The sequence below is a fragment of the Suricata suricatta genome, chromosome 14, assembly GCF_006229205.1.
Source record: "Suricata suricatta isolate VVHF042 chromosome 14, meerkat_22Aug2017_6uvM2_HiC, whole genome shotgun sequence".
NCBI lineage: Eukaryota > Metazoa > Chordata > Mammalia > Carnivora > Herpestidae > Suricata > Suricata suricatta.
Window position 1 is genome coordinate 20,735,985 of NC_043713.1, and position 19,095 is coordinate 20,755,079.

At 36.3% G+C, this 19,095-nt stretch overlaps 1 protein-coding gene across 1 annotated transcript in view; it reads right to left on the bottom strand.

The window, feature by feature from the left end:
• DCC (DCC netrin 1 receptor) overlaps positions 1 to 19,095 on the bottom strand; it is a 727,087-nt gene that overhangs the window by 23,202 nt on the left and 684,790 nt on the right. Inside the window, exons 26-27 of the mRNA XM_029921550.1 lie at positions 15,411 to 15,566; positions 6,188 to 6,400 (exon numbers count right to left, since the gene is read on the bottom strand). Coding sequence (XP_029777410.1) covers positions 6,188 to 6,400; positions 15,411 to 15,566 — 369 coding nt within the window. The remainder of the gene's footprint in view (positions 1 to 6,187; positions 6,401 to 15,410; positions 15,567 to 19,095) is intronic.

Consider the following 19,095-nt stretch of genomic DNA (forward strand, 5'->3'; position numbering starts at 1 on the left):
TCATGTGACTTACTCTTATCATTTCCTCTAGCAACCATTTCCCTTGGAGGCAATTAGAAGAGCTCTTTCCTATTTAAATAGTGGAACCCCATTCTAGAGGAAATAGTACTTTATTAAAACATCCACTAGGCTCCAGATTCACAAACATTAGTGATATATAAGGCAAACGATGTACATTTTACTAAGGGATAATTAAAGGTGACTTGGCTAAATGAAATTAGATTTTATCTATTAAAAAACAAAATCTGTTAGGAATAAGGACAGGCCAATTTCAAGGAGCTCCCTGCAAAAACAAACAAACAAAAACAACCACAGATGATCTGACATATGAGATAAAATTTAACAGAAGCTAGTGTAATTTTCCTCTCTAAAATTGACTGATATTGACCCCAATAACTTCAAATCAACACATCTCTCTTACTTGGCTGGGCCAAAGATTTGTTTGACCTCACTGGCCTGAAAAGCGACCCTCTTGTGTCACCTGTTTAAGAATGTCTGATGTCCCACGACCTCTGCCTGTGATCAATTCCAGCAGAATGGAACACTCTGTGGTATCCTTGATGAACACCCCCAATGGTGGCCTACAAGTGGCTCAGGGAATGCAACTGTATTAACGGATTATAGTAATTTATTGGCAGCGTTGTGTGATAGGATATTTACTGAAATGAGGCCTGTCAAAAACATCAGGTTATAGCAGGAACACATGATTTACCAACCAGCCATAAAATATAAATCAAATGCCTTTTCTGTCCACTGTCAGCCATCTCTACCCACTCCTTGTCCTCAGTCCCCAGACAAATTGAAGCACATGCCACAATTTGCAGAGGAAAAAATCAAACTCAATTTTGTAGTACAATGAAGTGAGTTTTGGTCTTGTCATGTCCACTGACATATTGATCCCTAGAAGATCGAAAAAATCAGAATGTTCTAGGTTTTTGCTTTTGTAAATAAAAATGTGTAGAAATGCAATGTGTAAACAAAGGACGATAAAATATGAGTACCCCTTTAGGAAGATGCAAGAACTCGAGGGGGCTAATGTTGTAAAACAGTTACTATTTAGTATAAAAGTCACCATTGAAGAGGTCACATTTTCTTTCTCTTTAAATTATAGCCTCAGAAGACAAATGGTCTCCTAATCCAGGTTCATTTAAAGTGCAGCTGATCATTTCACAGCTAAAAGGAATTTTCACAAGTGAAGAAAAAAAAACACACACCGTCTTGGCCTTTTGTAGAATTTATGTCAGATCTATAATGTCATAAGCGCAACACTCCATCAAACATTTTCTATTTAACCTGAAAGGGGACCAAGCCAAATCACTTACATGTCCACATCTGTGATTTGCAAAGTGCAATGATTGCAGCCTCCCTGAAATTCGTAAAGACCGCACACTTACTCACTGTGAAGCATTAAAAAAATGGAACCACTTTATCACGAGGTGATGATGAAATTGTAAGAAATGCCATAAAATACTCTCACCTAGTAAGCTAAATGTCTAACTCGCCAGGTAGAAGGGAAAAAATAAAGCAAGAAATGAATCAGTGTTTTCAGGTAGGCAGAATATCAGTCGTTATGACAACAAGATGACTTTCTAATTACCACTCATAAAAATACTGCAAATGTCTCCCCAAGTCCATGAGTTGGTTACTCATAGTATTACTCATAACATGTGCTGCCCTGTCCTTTGCATCCTGCAAACACAGCTCCGCACGCCTTCATGGAAGTCAAACTGAGGCACAAATCGATGATGCTGCCCTTAGAAACACATGCACAGGAATATGAATAGGAAATAAGCTTCTTCACTGATCCTAATTTCAATGGTTTCAAAGCAGAAAGAGCTTCTCATTTGGTGTGATTTTTAAAACTTATAGCAATGCCTCGCATTACCATATTCTGAGGTAATTACTCGCAGTAAGTAAAGATAAATTCATTAGAAATTACGCAGTCCTTTATTGTGAAATCCAGAGTAAAATTATTTGAGGTATTTTTTTAAGCCGACAAGAGAATGACTTTACTTCATCAATCAGTTTGACTAAAGTAATGATTTTCTTAGAATTAAAATTTGTTGAAAGCTCTAAGTATTTCATCTTTTAGGCTAAGAAGCATGTAGTTAATGTCACAGCTAATACATTTGTCAGTCTGCTAATTTTCTTTTTCTATTAGAATAAGTAAACATCAGCCCTTTCTTAAAAGCATACTATTTACCATGTGTCAGGAGCAATGCAGGGAGAACTTATTTGAAAATCATGAGGTAAGACATTATGAAATGAACAGGAATCACAGGGAGACAATGAAGGAGAAACATGAAAAGGAAAGGCATTTAATAATTCCAAAGTGATGCCTCAAAGTGAGGGGGGAGGGTGGCATTTAAAGGAGAACCATGAAAATATAAAATCAGTCAAAAACTCAGAGATACTGGAAAATATGAAAGAAGAGATGGTGTTTAAGAAATCATTTAAATAAAAACAAGAACAATGGTTTAAGAAAAAAAGGAGGCTCTTAAGCGTACAATGGAAATAAAAGAAAAGGAGATCTTGCCTGTACAGCATTAGATTAGAGAATGGTTCCCAGATATGCTTATTATTTGAGAGAAGAAGTGTAGAGAAAGCCGAAAGGACTCTATTTCCCATCTTTTAAAGACATAATACTTATTTATGCTACATTGCGTCAGACTTTGTTTAAGGTCGCTTTGGTATTAGTGTAACTGGAAGAAAAAAATAATGAGTAAATAACAATGGCATTGCTTTATTCTGTCTGTTGTCAGATGTTCCTTCTAAAGTTAGGATTCTTTGTTACCATAGATCTCTGGAGCATGGGTTGCCTTCCAAATATTGTTATTTCAAGCCAAATATTTCTGCCACAGTAAATTTTCATGTGAAATAGACTTCAGAATTTTATATTCATCTTCTTTTCACTGTGAATCTTTACTTAGTTAATCTTTACTTCCAACTAGAGAGAATAGTTAACAGTATAAAGTGCTTTGGCAAATTAGTTTTTGGATGTTATAAAATTGGTGTTCTTTTGCATAACACGGTCAAACCTCTTCCGTTTCCTCATTAAAATGTGACTGAAGAAGGCTTGTGAGGAGGAATTGATATTCCTCAACTCAAAATTATTTCAGATGTTTTCCATTTTTTTTCTTTTTAGCAGTTTTGACCTGATTTGATGTAATAAGTTTTTTAAATAAAAATTATCTTTGCTTTTGTCAATAAATAAGTTAGACACAAGCTGAGAGGTGCCAATGGGTTCCTAAAATTTCAGAATTCATGCCTTCTGTAGTCAGAAAGAAAATTAAAAAAGAATGGGAGAGGCTTCATCACTCAGTAATTGTGCAGACTTAACTATGCTACTGACATTATCTGTACCACAATTTCCATATCCATGAAATGGGGTTAAGAAACTAGCTACCTCACAAAGTTGTTCTGAGGCTCAGATGTGCTGGTGCAAGTCTTCAGAAGCATGCCATGCATACAGCACATGTCCAGTGAAGAGTTAGTTCTTGTTAGTAGATGCAGTGTCCCTGTTCTCAATCCTGAATACAAGTCTTGGTTGGCATTGCAGCAGGAAGCAGTGCAATCAGAAATCACCAGTCAGTGTGCTCCTGATGCAGGAATTTCATTAAATAAATTATTTTGCTTCATACTTGTCCTTGCCTCAATTAGCAAAGACCACATAGTTTCAGGGCACTATAAAGTAGCAGAGTCCCCCATAATATGAGTGGCGTATATAGATGTAGGGGTGCTGAGAGGGGTTTGGGCAATATAGATCTGCTTTAAATCCTAGTGTGGGCTTCTTTGGGGTTAGAAGAGCTATTTCCTGTGAAATAAAGTCATGACCTCCATTGAGCCTATGTGTCAGAGAAGACCTCATCCATGCATCCCAAGGGATGGAATCCTTGCTGTGTTCCAACCCATCTCCCAGGGTCTGGTAGTTAAGCATCCACACCACATAAAACAGGGAAGGGAGAACACCAGAGGGCATGAACACAAATCAATTTATATGGTACCAGGAACAAGATATGCTCTTAATATTAACATAAAAGTCATAATTACAATAGTACTTTTTTTTAGTTTTGCAGTCATCATGAGGCTTATAGACTAATGCAGTGACTACAATTACCATAAATATGGATCTGAGTAATAGAAATTAAAACATATTTGCTAAATAGCAGATTGGCCAGTCCAGCTCTGTCTATTAAGGGGGCCATGTCTATTTATTTGGAACCATTGAACTTTACTCTCTTATGCTTGATATATTGGGGTTGTTAAGAATTATTCTAATAGTTCAAATAGTTTTAAGCATTACCAAGTTCTTTATCTTTATGTCTACTTATCTATTTATTTGCCTATATTTCATCCTATTTATCTGTTGATCTTCCTCTTTCTTCTCCTCCACTTCCTCCTTCTTCTTCTTTCCCTCTCTGCCATCCCTTGTACCCCTTAATTTTTAACAGAAACAAAAAGTACTCTGGATTAGCACCACTGGATACCAGATGAAGTGATAAACTGAACACTGCATTGGGAATTGGGGACTCTAGTTATCATCTATGTTGATTGATTTTCTTAGAAAGGCATTCTTTGGCTCAGTTGGTTAAGCAGCCAACTTCAGCTCAGGTCATGATCTCATGGTTTGTGAGTTCTAGCCCCACATCTGGCTCTGTTCTGACAGTTCAGAGCCTGGAGCTTGCTTCAAATTTTGTGTCCCCTTCTCTCTCTGCCCTTCTCCTGCTCACAATCTGTCTCTCTGTCACTCAAAAATAAACAAACATTTAAAAAAATTTCAAAAAGGGCACTATTTAAGGTTGGTGTTCTCTAATTCCAGTGTTGGGTGTGGGGAGGGGGTCCCCCCACCAACAACAACCAATTCTCAGGAACCAGCAGAATATCTAAAAATTCAACTCAGTTATGACATGACCTATCCAGAAACAGTATGAGATTCCACAGGTTAAGAATTCAGCCATACAAGACTGCCTTCCACCCCTGACTTCAGATGCCAGTTACAGGCTCCAGGTTGCGACCTGTGCTTCTGAGCTACTGGCTACAGGTGGTTCTAATGACCTCTTCATAGGTTTGATTAATTTGCTAGAGTGACTCACAGAATTCAGGCGAACATGTTTGCCAGCTTATTAAAGAATAAGCCAACAGCTACATGAAGAGCTACATAGAGCAAGGTCTGGAGAAAGGGCATGGAACTTCCATGCCCTCTCTAGTCACATCATTCTCCCCAAATCTCCACATGTACACCAACATGGAAGCTCTCCAAACCTTGTCCGTTTAGATTTTTATTGAGGTGTCATTGCATAGTCATGATTGACTAAGTCATTGGTCATTGGTAGATTCCACCTCAGCCTCTCTCTCCTCCCATGAAGTTGGGGGTGGGACTGAAAGTTACAACCCTATAATTATGTGGTTGGTCCTCTTGGCAACCAGGCCCCACCCTGGGGGTGGGTATCCAAAAGTCATATTCATAAAACAAAAAGTCATGTTCATCAACATAATACAAGACACCTGTATCTTCTATCACTAAGGATTTTTAAGGTTTTTGGGAGCTATGAGCTCCAGAGTTCCCAGAAACTGTGGAGGAAGACCTAATATATATGAGAAATATATTTTGATCATCTATGTGACCAAATATGTATTTCTCATAAAGCACAATATCATAAGGCACCATAGAGATGCTAGTTGCTATCTATTTTGTGTGTGTGTGTGTGTGTGTGTGTGTGTGTAAAATTAAGAAGTTGGACTCTACCCTGGTTCTGACACTCTTTTCTGGCCCTGGAACTGTTACATAAGAACTTCCAGAAGATGACTACTGAAAGGCACAAAGCAGAATTATGGGATTACACATTTATCTCTAAAAAGTGGCTTTTCAGGGCTTTGTACCTTTACCTCTAGTCTTGGAGTCTAGCCCTAAATTCTAGGATCCATGTGGCAGACTAAAGAACCAAAAAACTGTCCAGCAATGTTCAGGATTCATGAACACCTTTTCAAAGGAATGAAGGGCACCTACAACAATCCAGGTTCTTGCCAAGGCAGGTACTTAAGAGCTGCTCTATAAACATCAGTAACAGATAGGAGCTTACTGGTCATGCCATCAGTTGTGAACAGATATATTGGATTGGCCTTCTCAGGAACCCTCAAGAGGCACCAAGGATAACAACTATTAAATGTGAACAAATGGGCACTTTACCTGGCTGAGACAACAGTGGTGTGTAAGGGACTTTCGGTTCTATTGCACTCATCGGTGGAGGTAGCAACGGGTTAGCAAAGCTGCGGAGTGGGTGAGTTGGTCGAACACAGGCCGTGGGGATGGTTCTGCTTGGTGCCTCCTCACTGCTGGGATGCTCAGGCTGTGCTGGGGGCAACATGGGTGGCTGTTGGGTGGTTGGTCCTTCACTGACCGCTGCAATGGAGACAAGAAAAGCTATTTATTATTCCAGGACAGAGCTTGCTTTCCCTAAGTCAGCTGGAAGGCCTCTGAATCAATTCAGAGAAAGATCTGGATCTGGACAATCTTTTCTTCAAGTTATAAACATTCTCATTCCTCTTCCTTCATATCTTTCTGGATTATAATAGCTCCTCCCCTTTAAACAGTGGAAATAGATCCAGCAGGACAGGGCTCTGTCTTGCAGGGAGAATAGTAAAATATACACAGCATTGACTCTATTGCCTGAACAAGTGGGGCCCTGTAATCATAAGTGATGAAGCAAGAAAAAAGAGTTATTTCTCCTTTCATAAGGAGCAATGCCAGTGAAATTCAATATCCCAAACCCAGCTCCAGCTGCATTATTATCTACCAGTGAATATGCCTTTTTCCCTGTGATTTAAACATGCCATGTCAACTGTCAAACAAATCAGAGTTACCAGGTGTTAAAGGCATTGCTAATAAAATCATATAAATAATAGCCACTATCATTGTCTTCCATAACAAAAAAGAAGCACATCCAGCTAAAAAGTTATATGAGAGACAACTTTGCTGGAACAAGTTGTCTGAAAGCAGGATTGTAATTTTTCCTCTTTGGCAGCAAACCTTGCAATTTTCAGTCAAATAACTATAGTTCAAGATGTTTCACATAGTCATTTGCAACTTCCTTTAGGAATTTGGACAGTTTTATATACAGAGACACACCTTTTCTCCAGAGAACACAGTTGAGTTGGACTAACATATTGGCAAGACAATTTCTTATGCGAAGGACACTGTGACTTGATTTTACCATTCATGTTCGAAATCAACAGGTTTAGGTGAAACTGTAAATGAAAAGAGCTGGATAGGAGGTATATGGTTGATGAAATAAGAGTATTTCTGATGAATTACTTTTAAAGAACATTCTATTGGGTAAGTGGAAAAAATGCAGTGATAGGAGATAATATCTCACTCTGAAAGAGAATTTTTAACCAGGAAATATTTCAAGATAATTAGTTTGTGAGATAATTTTGAGACAACTCTCTGGGAGGCTCAGTGAGGTCAGCAAAGGGCAGAGGAGCTAGAAAGAAAATTTGATAATGCTGAAGGGAGTAGAGATTAAAGATACCAAAGATCAAGACATTATATTAAAGATACGCAGGAGTGAAATGTGTCTTCAGAGGGTATTTGATATTAAAATGCATCTTTCTATATTCAGAAAGGTTAGAGGTCTTCTGGGTCTCTGCAAAGCCTCCAGGCTTACCCCATCCAAAGATGGAGGTAGGGGAGACACAGGGTTGGCTGAGGACAGGGTGTAGCCACAAAGCAACCAGAGCTAGTAAGCAGGCAAAGTCTTGATAAAAGATTTCCTCAAAGAAACTATAATCAAGACAGCAAACTGGAAGGAACTCTGGGGGTAAGAGGAGTTTGAGGAGAAGTGCTTCCTCTTTAGGCTAGGAAGTCCTATCATGGCGGGGAGAGGCACATGCATGCAAAATATCAAGGTTAAAAGGTGGGGCTGCAAGGAAAACATTAAGGCAAATCCTTGGTAATGTGGATTCTCACAAAAGGGAAGATGGGATGGAGACTGCAGGTAGGTGTTTCTTAGGAACTAAGTTGCTTGTAGGAACATGAAGGAGAAAGGAGCACCTGGCTGGTTTAGTCACTAGAGAATGTAACTCTTGACCTCACGATTGTGAGTTTGAGCCCCACATTGGATGTAGAGATTACTTAAAAATAAAATCTTAAAAAATATATAGAAAAGAGAGAGAAACAGGTGTTTTTGTATTCAAATTACATAGTCTTGACTGAATACAAGAATGCTTGTTTCTCTTTCCCTTATATTCTCAGGGGTGCCTGGCTGGCTCAGTTGGAAGGGCATGTGATTCGATCTCAGGGTCCTGAGTTTGAGCCCCATGTTGGGCATAGAGATTACAAACAAGCAAATAAATAAATACTTTAAAAACTGTAATTAGATGGTTGACAGTAGAGTTTTAGAGACAAAGTTGATTATGCTGGTTTTACTCTGGACTCATATTTAATCTAATGGAGAAAATGACCAATTGTCAATATGTGAATAAAAATACAGTATCTCTTAGCTTTAGATCTGAGAGAAGCAGCTTTAGGAGCCCAGAACTGGATCTGTCTTAATCACCAATGGGCTAGTGTTTATCACAGGTTCATATCCTCCAGGGAAAGAAATTTTATAATTTTCCTTTGAAAACTGACATAAGTAATTTTATTAAAGATGGATTGTAATAAATCCATATCATATTTAAAAAACTGCTATAGCCATTGAAGAAATATATTGTGTGATGTGCTTCTTTATTCTGTCCTTCATAGTTTCCTGTTCTATTGCTTCTACACTTTTGAAATAAAAAAGGTCTATGTTAAAATATTGTCATGACATTAAGTTTGATAAAATTTGCATGTACTTTGTTAGTCTTCTAAAATTTAGTTTCTCAAAATCTTCAGGCTTCACAGGACTTTTGATGACATCATGGAATGTTCTGGGGCCTCTCCCATTTAATGGGATTGCTCATTGGCATCTCTAAAATTACAGATTCTTTATATTCCTCATCCTCCATCCCCAGGCCTTACAGATGGCCTCCGTGCTTCTCACTGGGAACACATCTCACGGAAGAAGCGATAGCTCCAACACAGATGGACAGGGTCTTTGGGGAAACCGATCCCTAGCACCAACCATTGTGGAAAGGGAAGTATCTAATCTAATGTGCTAGGTGGGAATGAGAGACAGAATGCATCACTAATCCATAGGGGACTATTTCAGTTTTGTTCAAAAATGACAAGTTTGCTTAATATCTAGTACAATGGGCAAGGTACAGATTTTCCATAGACAATTCATAATTACTATATTTTATGTGGAGCAAAAGAAATGCTTTTCAGAATGGGTTAACATTTGAAGCAGTCAAAACTCTTAAATGCAATAGAAATGGCTCCAGGGGAGAAAAGCTCTCAAGTCAGATGAAGCTGTTTGGCGAGGTCAGGAGCCAGCTTCAGGACACCTGTGTGAAGCAAACTGGCTCAGTGATGCAATATTCAGATGTGCAAAGAGTTCTGGAAGCAAAGAAAACCCCCCTTTGCCCATGAAAGTACAGCCTTCCTGCAATTCAGAAAGTAAAGTGAGAATCAAATGTGTGCTGGCAAGGTACTTGTTGTCAAATGATGAAGTAGTGGGGATGCATTGTACAAATAGCATACAATTACACAGCAGAGTCAGATTTCAAGGCACTTTATAATAATTAATGTCAACACAGAAATAATTGCTACAGAGTGTCTGGCAAAAATATTGCAAAAATGGAAATGAGGATTTTTCTCCTGTCTAAAATTGCAATATTTGAAAGAAATGTAGCGCACCAATAACTCAATGCAAAGACTTTGAGACACAAATGCTTAAGGAACCCAATTTCCTCATTAATCTCAGAGCACTGTCAGGCAATACTCCCGAGTAACCCCAGTTCCTCACAGGATGGATTCTTCCAAAGACTCTAGAGAAAGATTCATTAACTCCATTGTGTCTGTGATTTTATCTAGGTCAAGTCCCATTAGTTATTTGACTTCCAATTTGGGAGAGAGCTGGCACAGGAAAATAAAATGGGTGACGTTGACCAGCCTTCTCATTAACAAAGACAAATACATGAACTAAAAAGAATGGTAAACAAACAAACAAACAAACAAACCCATCTAATCTCTAGTATCTACTTGTTTCAAAGATAAGAAAACGGGGGCATCAATTTTACAGTGACTTATAGAAATAGGGCTTCAAAACAATCTACTGGTTGAAGTTTTCAAAATATTGCTCTGTTCCTACTTTCCTAGGGACAGTTTGCTTATTGAAGCTAAGAGCATGACTACAGTTTATCAGTAGGAAGAGGAGATATTTGTCTGTCACAACTATATATAAATCTTTATCAGTGGATCACCAAATGTGTGAAATGCAAATGTACTATATCCTATATTTTTCTTTTTCTTGTGGTAGGATAGAAATTCAGCTTTATTTTTGAGTTCAGAAAATAGAAGATCTTTTGGGGCAGAGTTTTAGTGATTCATTTCTTGTGCAACTCAAAGGTCTTTCAGATAACTTTGGAGGAAGGAAAGTCTCTCCATTTGGCACAGATTTTTCTTTTCCTATGTGTGACTTGTTGTTTCTCAAGGTGACTAATAAGACATTTCCAGCCAGAGTCATGAAATGTTTTCTGCTTGAGAAAGAACACGGATGTTTAGTGTTCTCAAAGGCATTTAGAAACCGATACTGAATGGCTGCAAGTTAACTGGTTCTGACAGTGATTTAGAGAATATTTAGTTTCGTAGAAAAGAGGGTGCTTATATTTTTTCCTTTTCTAAGTAATCACTTGGAAACACATATCTGTTCCTATCTCTTTTGCACTGTGCATTCCCTTTGCTCAAAAATTACTTGATATATGACTGAATATATATTTTAAAAACCTGTGAAGTCTTGGCCAGGAATGGTATGTCCACGCCTTTTGATCTTAGATCAAGTTCAAAAATTACTAAGATAAGTACTCTCTTAGGAATCTTTTTTCATATAACTTAATATAATAGTTATATTCTATACTTATATTTATATTATATATTATAGTTATCTAATCACCTTTATTTAATAAGCCTTACATTAAACTAAATTTATAAAATTTTTAAAAATTATTAAAGAGACTAATTTTTTCTTTATTTCATTCACTTATTTATTTACTTATTCATTCATTTATATCTAATAGACTTCATTTTGTAAAAGCATTTTTGGCTTACAGCAAAGCTGAGGGAAAGGTACAGAGATTTCCAATATATCCTCTACCTTCACATATACAGCCTGCTCCGCTATCAAAGTCCTGCACCAGAGTGGTACATGAGACTCTAACCACAGATATAAACAAATCTAAAGTCCTTAAGCATAAATAAAAACACACTTATCATAGTTCACTTATTGTTCTTTGGCTTGGAATACATCACTCCAATCTCTGTCTCTGCTGTCATGTGGCCTTCTTCTCCCTGTGTGTCTGTGCCCCTTCTCTTATAAGAATACAAATCATTTGGGGTTAGGACTCACCCTAATTCAGCATGACCTCACTTTAACTTGATAACTTCTGAAAAGATCCTATTTCCAAATACCATCTCATTCACAAGTTGGAGGTTAGAACCCTGACAACACCTTGATCTTGGAGTTCTAGCTCGGGAACCGTGGAAGAATAAATTTCTATCATTTTAAACCACCTAGTTTATGGTCCCTTATTAAGGCAGCCTATGAATACATACACTGTGGAAGAATCTGAAACACAGACTCTATGATGAGAAATGGTGACATCCACCAAGTCCTCCCGGTGAATTGTAACCTGTGGTAGATTCTATTATTTGTTCACAATTCACCTTTCCCTCCTTTCCCCTGTGAATTCTCTAGTTCGTGTTGGGTGGAATATATGCCTTTATCCCAGAGGTATTGAGCTTCTCCCTGTAACTTATTTTGGCCAGAAGGGGGAAGGGGAAAATTATACAGGATGATTTATTATTTTTGTTTTTGTTAACATTTAACTTTTGGAATGATTATCCCTGTGATTCAATGAGGCAGTCTTGCATTTTGTATTAAATCAAGAGAAAAAGAAGAGTAAATGGGATGCTGAATCCTCAGAAGGAGACCATGTCTTTAAAAGGGAAAAAGAAATTACAGAAACACATCATGAATAAAAAGACAGTTAAGTTCTTAAAAAAATGAAGTGAACTTTGACTTGTTTTGGTCTCACTGTGGTGAAGAGATAAAGGTCATTCTACACATTCTTCTCACACTTCCTTTTAAAGTCAGAGAATATAGATGAAATCAAAAGAAAACACTAGACAGTGACATGAGGAGGGAAAAACTAGACTAACACTCTACTCCTCTCTTTCTTGCTGGCGAGAGTTCATTTCAGAAGCAGAGACAGGGACTTGTGGACTCTGAATTCTTTGAATGGAATCATTGTCCCAGTTGTTCTGGGATTTGAAAATTTTTGGTTCCTAGACTTTCATATCTTCCTCATTTAATCCCCTTCGATATGGCTTTGGAAACTATTTTTTCCTTGAGTTTTTGCACACAACTCTATTCTGAGACATGATGTGCAGTAAGAAAAGGGAAAATAAATCTAATTCTCTCTTGGCAGATTTTTGATGCCTTTTAATTCTAACCTTGCTACATCTAGACGATTTATGATTTCTTAGAGCTGTCCCTGTTGGGTTGGAAAAAATATAGCTTACCTCACAAATATATTTTATTGCTGTTACCATCTTATCTATTACAAAACATCCTATCTCACATGAGCTGCTGAGTCACCTTTTCCTAACTAAGGGAGGAAACCATAAAATTGATTTTAAAATGCTGTGCTTGAAGAAAAAAAGAAAAAAAGTCAAATGGTATAGGAGAAACCACCAGGGTGTATGTAATAAATTGAGAATGTCTCTCCATGTCTACTTTCCTTAATCCAAATGAAATACTACTCTTAAATAAACTCAATAGACAAAAATCAGTTGCATTTCTATATGCTAATGATAAGCTATCAGGAAGAGAAATTAAGAAAATAATCTCACACATACAATTGTATCAGAAAGAAAAAAGCACTTAGGAATAAATTTAACCAACGAGATAACAGACCTGTACACTAAAAACTACAAGATGTTGATAAAAGAAATTGAAGAAGACATAAATAAAAGGAAAGCCAGTCCATGCTTATGATCTGAAAGAACTAATATTGTTAAAATTTCTGTACTACCCAAAGTGATCTAAAGATTCAATGCAATTCTATCACAATTCCAATGGCATTTTTCACAAAAATAGAACAAACAATCCCAATATGGGAATGGAACTACAAAAGACCCCAAAAACCCATAGCAATATTGTTAAAGAAGAACAAGCTGGAGGTATCACATTTTCTGATTTCAAACTACATTACAAGGCTATAATAGTCAAACGGTATGGTAAAAGCATAAAACCAGGCACACAGATTCATGGAACAGAATGAAGAGCCTGAAAAGAAACCCATGCATATCTATGGTCATTTATGCCAAATAGCTAAGACTATCCAGTTGGGGCAATAGTGTTATCAATAAATGACACTGAGAAAATGGAATTGCCACATGCAAAAGAACAAAACTGGATTTCTTACACTGTACACAAAAATGAACCCAAGTGTTTTAAAGACTTGAACTTAAGACCTAAAACTGTAAAACTCCTAGAAGAAAACAAAGGAGGTAAGCTACTTGACATTGGTTTTGGCAATGTCTGGATTTGACACCAAAAAGCAAAGGCAACAAAAGCAAAAATAAACAGATGGAATTACATCAAATTAAACAGCTTCTGTATAGAAAAGAAAATTATCAACAAATGAAAAGTCAACCTATGGGATGGGAGAAAATATCTGCAAATCACATTTCTTATAGGGGGTTAATATCTAAATATATAATAAATTCAAGCAAAACCATAGCAAAAAATTAGATTAAAATGTGCAGAACTAAATACATATTTTTCCAAAGAAGACATACAAATTACATATTTTTTTCAAAGAAGACATACAATGGTCAACAAATATATGAAAAGGGTATTTGATCATCAGGGAAATGCAAATCGAAATCACAATGAGATATCACCTTATATCTGTTAGAATGGCTATCATCAAAAAGACAAGAGATCATTGTTGGCAAGAATGTGGAGAAAAGAGAACCCTCATGTACTATTGGTAAAAATCAAATTGGTGCAGCCACTGTGGAAAACAGCATAAAGATTCCTGGAAAAGTTAAAAATATAACTACGATATGATCCAGCAATCTCACTTCTGGGTATATATCCAAAGGAAATGAAAACAGCATCTCAAAGAGATGTACATATGCCCATGCTCATTGTAGCATTATTCACAATAGTCAAGATGTGGAAACAGCCTAAGTGTCAATTAATGGATGAATGGTTAGAGATGTGGCATATATATAATGGAATATTATTCAACCTTGAGAAACAAAAACACCTTTTTTTTTTCCCCCAAGCAATCTGGATGGACCTTGAAGATATTATACTAAGTGAAATACATCAAGCATAGAAAGACAAATACTATATGATATCACTTACATGTAGAGTCAAAAAAGACAAACTCATAAAAGAAGAAACTAGAATGGTGGTTACCTGGGGCTGGGAACAGAGGAAAAAGGGAGATGTTGGTCAAAGAGTACAAGCTTCTAGTCATAAGATGATTAAGTTCTGGGCATCTAATGTACATCATAGTGACTATAACTCATAATACTGTATTATATATTTGAAAGCTAGGAAAGTAGATTTAAAACATTCTCACCACAAAAATAAACCATTCTTATGTGACGTGAGGGGAAAATTAGCTAACCATATGGCGGTAATCATTTTGCAATAAATAAGTGTCTAAAAATCAACACATTGTATTCCTTAAATTCGTATAACATTATATGTCAACTATGTCTTACTAAAATCAGAAAAACAAATAAACAAAAACAAATGAAATACTACGTTGGAAATATTTTTCCCCAACAACTATTACTTAAAAATTAAAAGATGTTGCTTAACTAATTTAACTAAAAGCTAAAGCCTTCATCTAAGTACTGGTCAGTGAAACACCTTTAAATACAACCAATAGACACACAAGAACATGTTGGAAGATCGTCACTTGATTATTAACTTCTGAGTTGACAGAACATACTAGTTTCAAGTACCTGGTACTTCACTGTTTTACTGAGCCAATACCTTTGTTACCCCACAACACGACTTTCCCTATTGTCCGTGGAGTGTACTGTGGAAAGACTCCTGGAGCATCAGTCTAAAAGCATGTGGTAGGATTCAAAGGACCGGCTGTGCTCTGATTCTGGCTCAGGGCAGAGGTAAGTCAATTCTTCCAAGGGATGATGATGTCAAAATGCTATACATTTAACAAGACATCTTTGGCTATTATTCATTTGTTCTTCGTAAAAAGAAAGGAAAATGCATCACACTGACTTTTTCCTGTTCCGAAACCTCGGTCCACAGACAATGTCGGGAATGGCACAGGCCGGAGGGTGAACTGCGGGTGAGGGTATCCACACGTGGGAGATGGAAGGATTCCTGGGTACTGGGCGCTTTCCAGGGTTGGCACAGGGATGGCACTCACAACGGCTGCGAAAACAAAGATGTTGTTGTTATTATTGTTTACCTTATGTGGCCACCTACAAAGCAGAAGAAGCAGGAAGGAAATGGCTAAACTTTCCCGTCTTCAAATCCGTGCATGATCTTCATCGTATCTTGTAGGTTCCTTTACTTAACTCTTCCCACGAGGTCTCTCTTACTTTAAAAAGGACAGTTTACTCCTCCAGCACCTTACTATAGACATTATTCTGAGATTTCAAACTTCCCAGGGTTCAATTAAAAAAAGTTTTTTTTTGAGAGAGAGTGAGGGAGCAGTGGAGGGGCGGAGGTAGAGGGAGAAAGAATCTCAAGCAGGCTCCACAGTCAGCACAGAGCCTGACAAGGGGCTCCATCTCACAACTATGAGATCATAACCAGAGCTGAAAGCAGAGTCCGATGCTCAATAGACTGACCCACCCAGGTGCCCCCAAAACTTCCCATGGTTTCAAAGATAGAAACAATGAATAAGGCTTCCTGGTGTTTGTTTTGTTTGGTTTCGGTTTTGCCTTTTACTTTCTCCTAAGCAAGAACCCAAGAAATGTTGGCTTGCTCAGAAACTGAATACATTGGGTAAACTGGGCTAAGGAAACAAGAATTTTCTGTTAATTCTGCGAAGGATGGAATGCTTTTCAGAGATGATCAGGTATTGCTAGGTATAGTTTCAATACACATATTTGGGATTTTTATTTAAATAAGAAATATCCTCAAATAGCAAAAAAACGTTCAGCTTAATGACACATTAATTTAAATAGAACTAAGTGTTGTCTGGGAAATCAAAACATTTTTTTACTTATACTGGCTTAAACCCACAGATCAATATCTTACACAATATTTCCTAGGTGTATTAAGCATTATTCAATGTCATTACTCAATATCTATTAAATTATATTACATTATAAAATATTTATTCTAATTGTAGTTAATCTTCATCTTATATTATCTTAGAAAATGTTTAATATTCCTACCTCTTTTTAACAAAAAATAAAATTTTAAGCTAGGTCCTGCAGTACCTTCAGCAGCATATTTTTGTTTATTACATTACTCAAGTTGTTTCTATTACATGCTTTGTTTATTTAATTATACCCTAATGTCAATTACTGGAGTTCAGCATGCAAGGGTATACATATTTACCAAAGAAAAAGCTTTCTTTTTATCATAGTTCTATTACATAATTAACTTCATAATCATTGACAGATTACTTTGCATTATTTTAAGTTAGTTAGAAATGGCACATAGATTTAAAAATATTTTTAACTTAAAATGCAGATTAATTATATTAAATATATAGCATTTTAAATCAAAAGGGCTGATTCTAGTAAATTAGCTTTTAAAATTACATTCTGGAATTTATTTCTCAGTGTATTTATAATATTTCTTGAAATGCATATTAATCTGTTTACCTGAATTGAAAAAAAAAATATTGGTTTCACAAAAAGGACTAATTCCTTTAAGTAGGTTAAGTGATGGGTGTTTTCCACAAATTGAAGAAAAAACTACATGGATTTTAATAGAATAAAAAAATTTTTCAAAGAATTATAGTGGTAATAGTGTAAGCGGTTTTTCAATGCTTCCAATCTGGTCTGAATACATTGTATTGTGTAAAGTACCTCTTAGTGGGAAACGTTTGCAGATGTATTTCATAATTACTCTGTAAGTCTTGGTAAAGCTTTTTATAGGTGCACTTCTTAAAAATGAGGATGCAAATAACTTGAATGAGTAACAAATACTTTTGAAAAGTCAGGCAGTTTCTAAAATTTATACTTGCAGTACAACTGGAGGACAATATTTTTTTTAATTTTTAAAGTTTTTATTTATTGTTGAGAGACAGAGAGAGACAGAGCATGAGCATGCGAGGGGCAGAGAGAGGGGGAGACACAGAATCCGAGGCCAACTCCAGGCTTTGAACTGTCAGCACAGAGCCCCATGTGGGGCTCGAACTCATGAACTGTGAGGTTATGACCTGAGCCGAAGTCATATGCTTAACCGACTGAGCCACCCAGGTGCCCCTGGGGGACAATATCTGTTGTTACTTAAAGGATTAAAAAAATAACTTCCCGTGAGAATTCAAAGTATGATTTTGACATATAATTTGGAAGGAATTCAAATCATTGAGTGACTGCTATGAAAATATCACTGTAACAGCCACCCATACACATATGCAAACAAAGTTTCTTAGTGTTTAGATAAATTTAAAAAATATTGGAATAGAGTTTATGCAAAAAGTAACATTCATCCACAGATATATCCAATAAGTGTATAGAAAAAGCCTAATTCATGTCATTAAGTGAGAATTCTAATTCTAATAAAACATTTCTTTATACACAACTGTACAGAAATACTAATTGTAGTGTTAACTTAACCAGGGGGGGGGGGAACCCAGCAGTTGAAAACTTATGCTCACATAAGTCTATAACATAAACATATAATTTCAGTTTATGAAAATATTATGTTGCAAAGAAATAAGATAGATGATGAGTAAAAGACATAAAGATACATGACACTTGTGTATTATTCTGCAGGGAAATTGAATTGCAGGTACTAGTTCAAGGAGAAACAAGTGTAAATTTTTCTCAGTTAAGAGAAACTTCCTCACATATTTTGTAAATGGATTATGGTGGGTATCAAATTGATATTATTATTTTTATGCATTTGGATCTATTTAAGAGAGTGGTATATGAAAAAAATACATCTTTCACAGATATTTATAGCAAACTCTTTTAAATGTTAAGTTGAAAATGTTTCACGTGATACAAAGTTTTCAAAATTAGTTTTGGGAAGAATTGGATGAAAATTTGAGAATAAGTGGTATATAGCACAATGTCTTTTAAAGAAATTTATTTTATTTAAAAATTTTTTAATGTTTATGTTTGAGAGAGAGAGGCAGAGTGTGAATGGGGGAGGGACAGAGAGAAAGGGAGACAAAGAATCTGAAGCAGGCTTCAGGCTCTGAGCTGTCCCCACAGAGTCTGACACAGGGCTTGAACTCATGAACCCTGAGATCATGACCTGAACTGAAGTTGGATGCTTAACTGACTGAGCCACACACACGTGCCTCTTTAAAGATATTTTATAAAGAGTAAATTGAGGATATACAAACACATGAACAGACTCCAACAGAAGAAAAAGAAAAATATGACAGAGAAAATTGTAAAAAGAATCAGAGATTCAAGCCAGATATCAGCTAAAATGATTATAAAATTCCTTAAAGAAAGTGATATAATTTTGTGATCTTTGTGTCTTTCACACTACACTGCTAGAGATACTTCATATTTTTCAGGTGAGTTAATAAGAAGGATTTTCTGGAATTAATATTTAAAAATCTCGTTTCAACCCACTGGAGACTTTTTAAGTGGCTTGATGTATTATTTAGTTTCCTGCAGTATACAGTTACTATAGTAATAATAGTAGTAATAATAGACTTGAATACATTTGCAAATAAGAACCATACAATAACATATTCAGAAAAAAACTCTCAGTCCCCCAGGTAGTCAATTTAAAGTTATCATCCATCCTACTGATC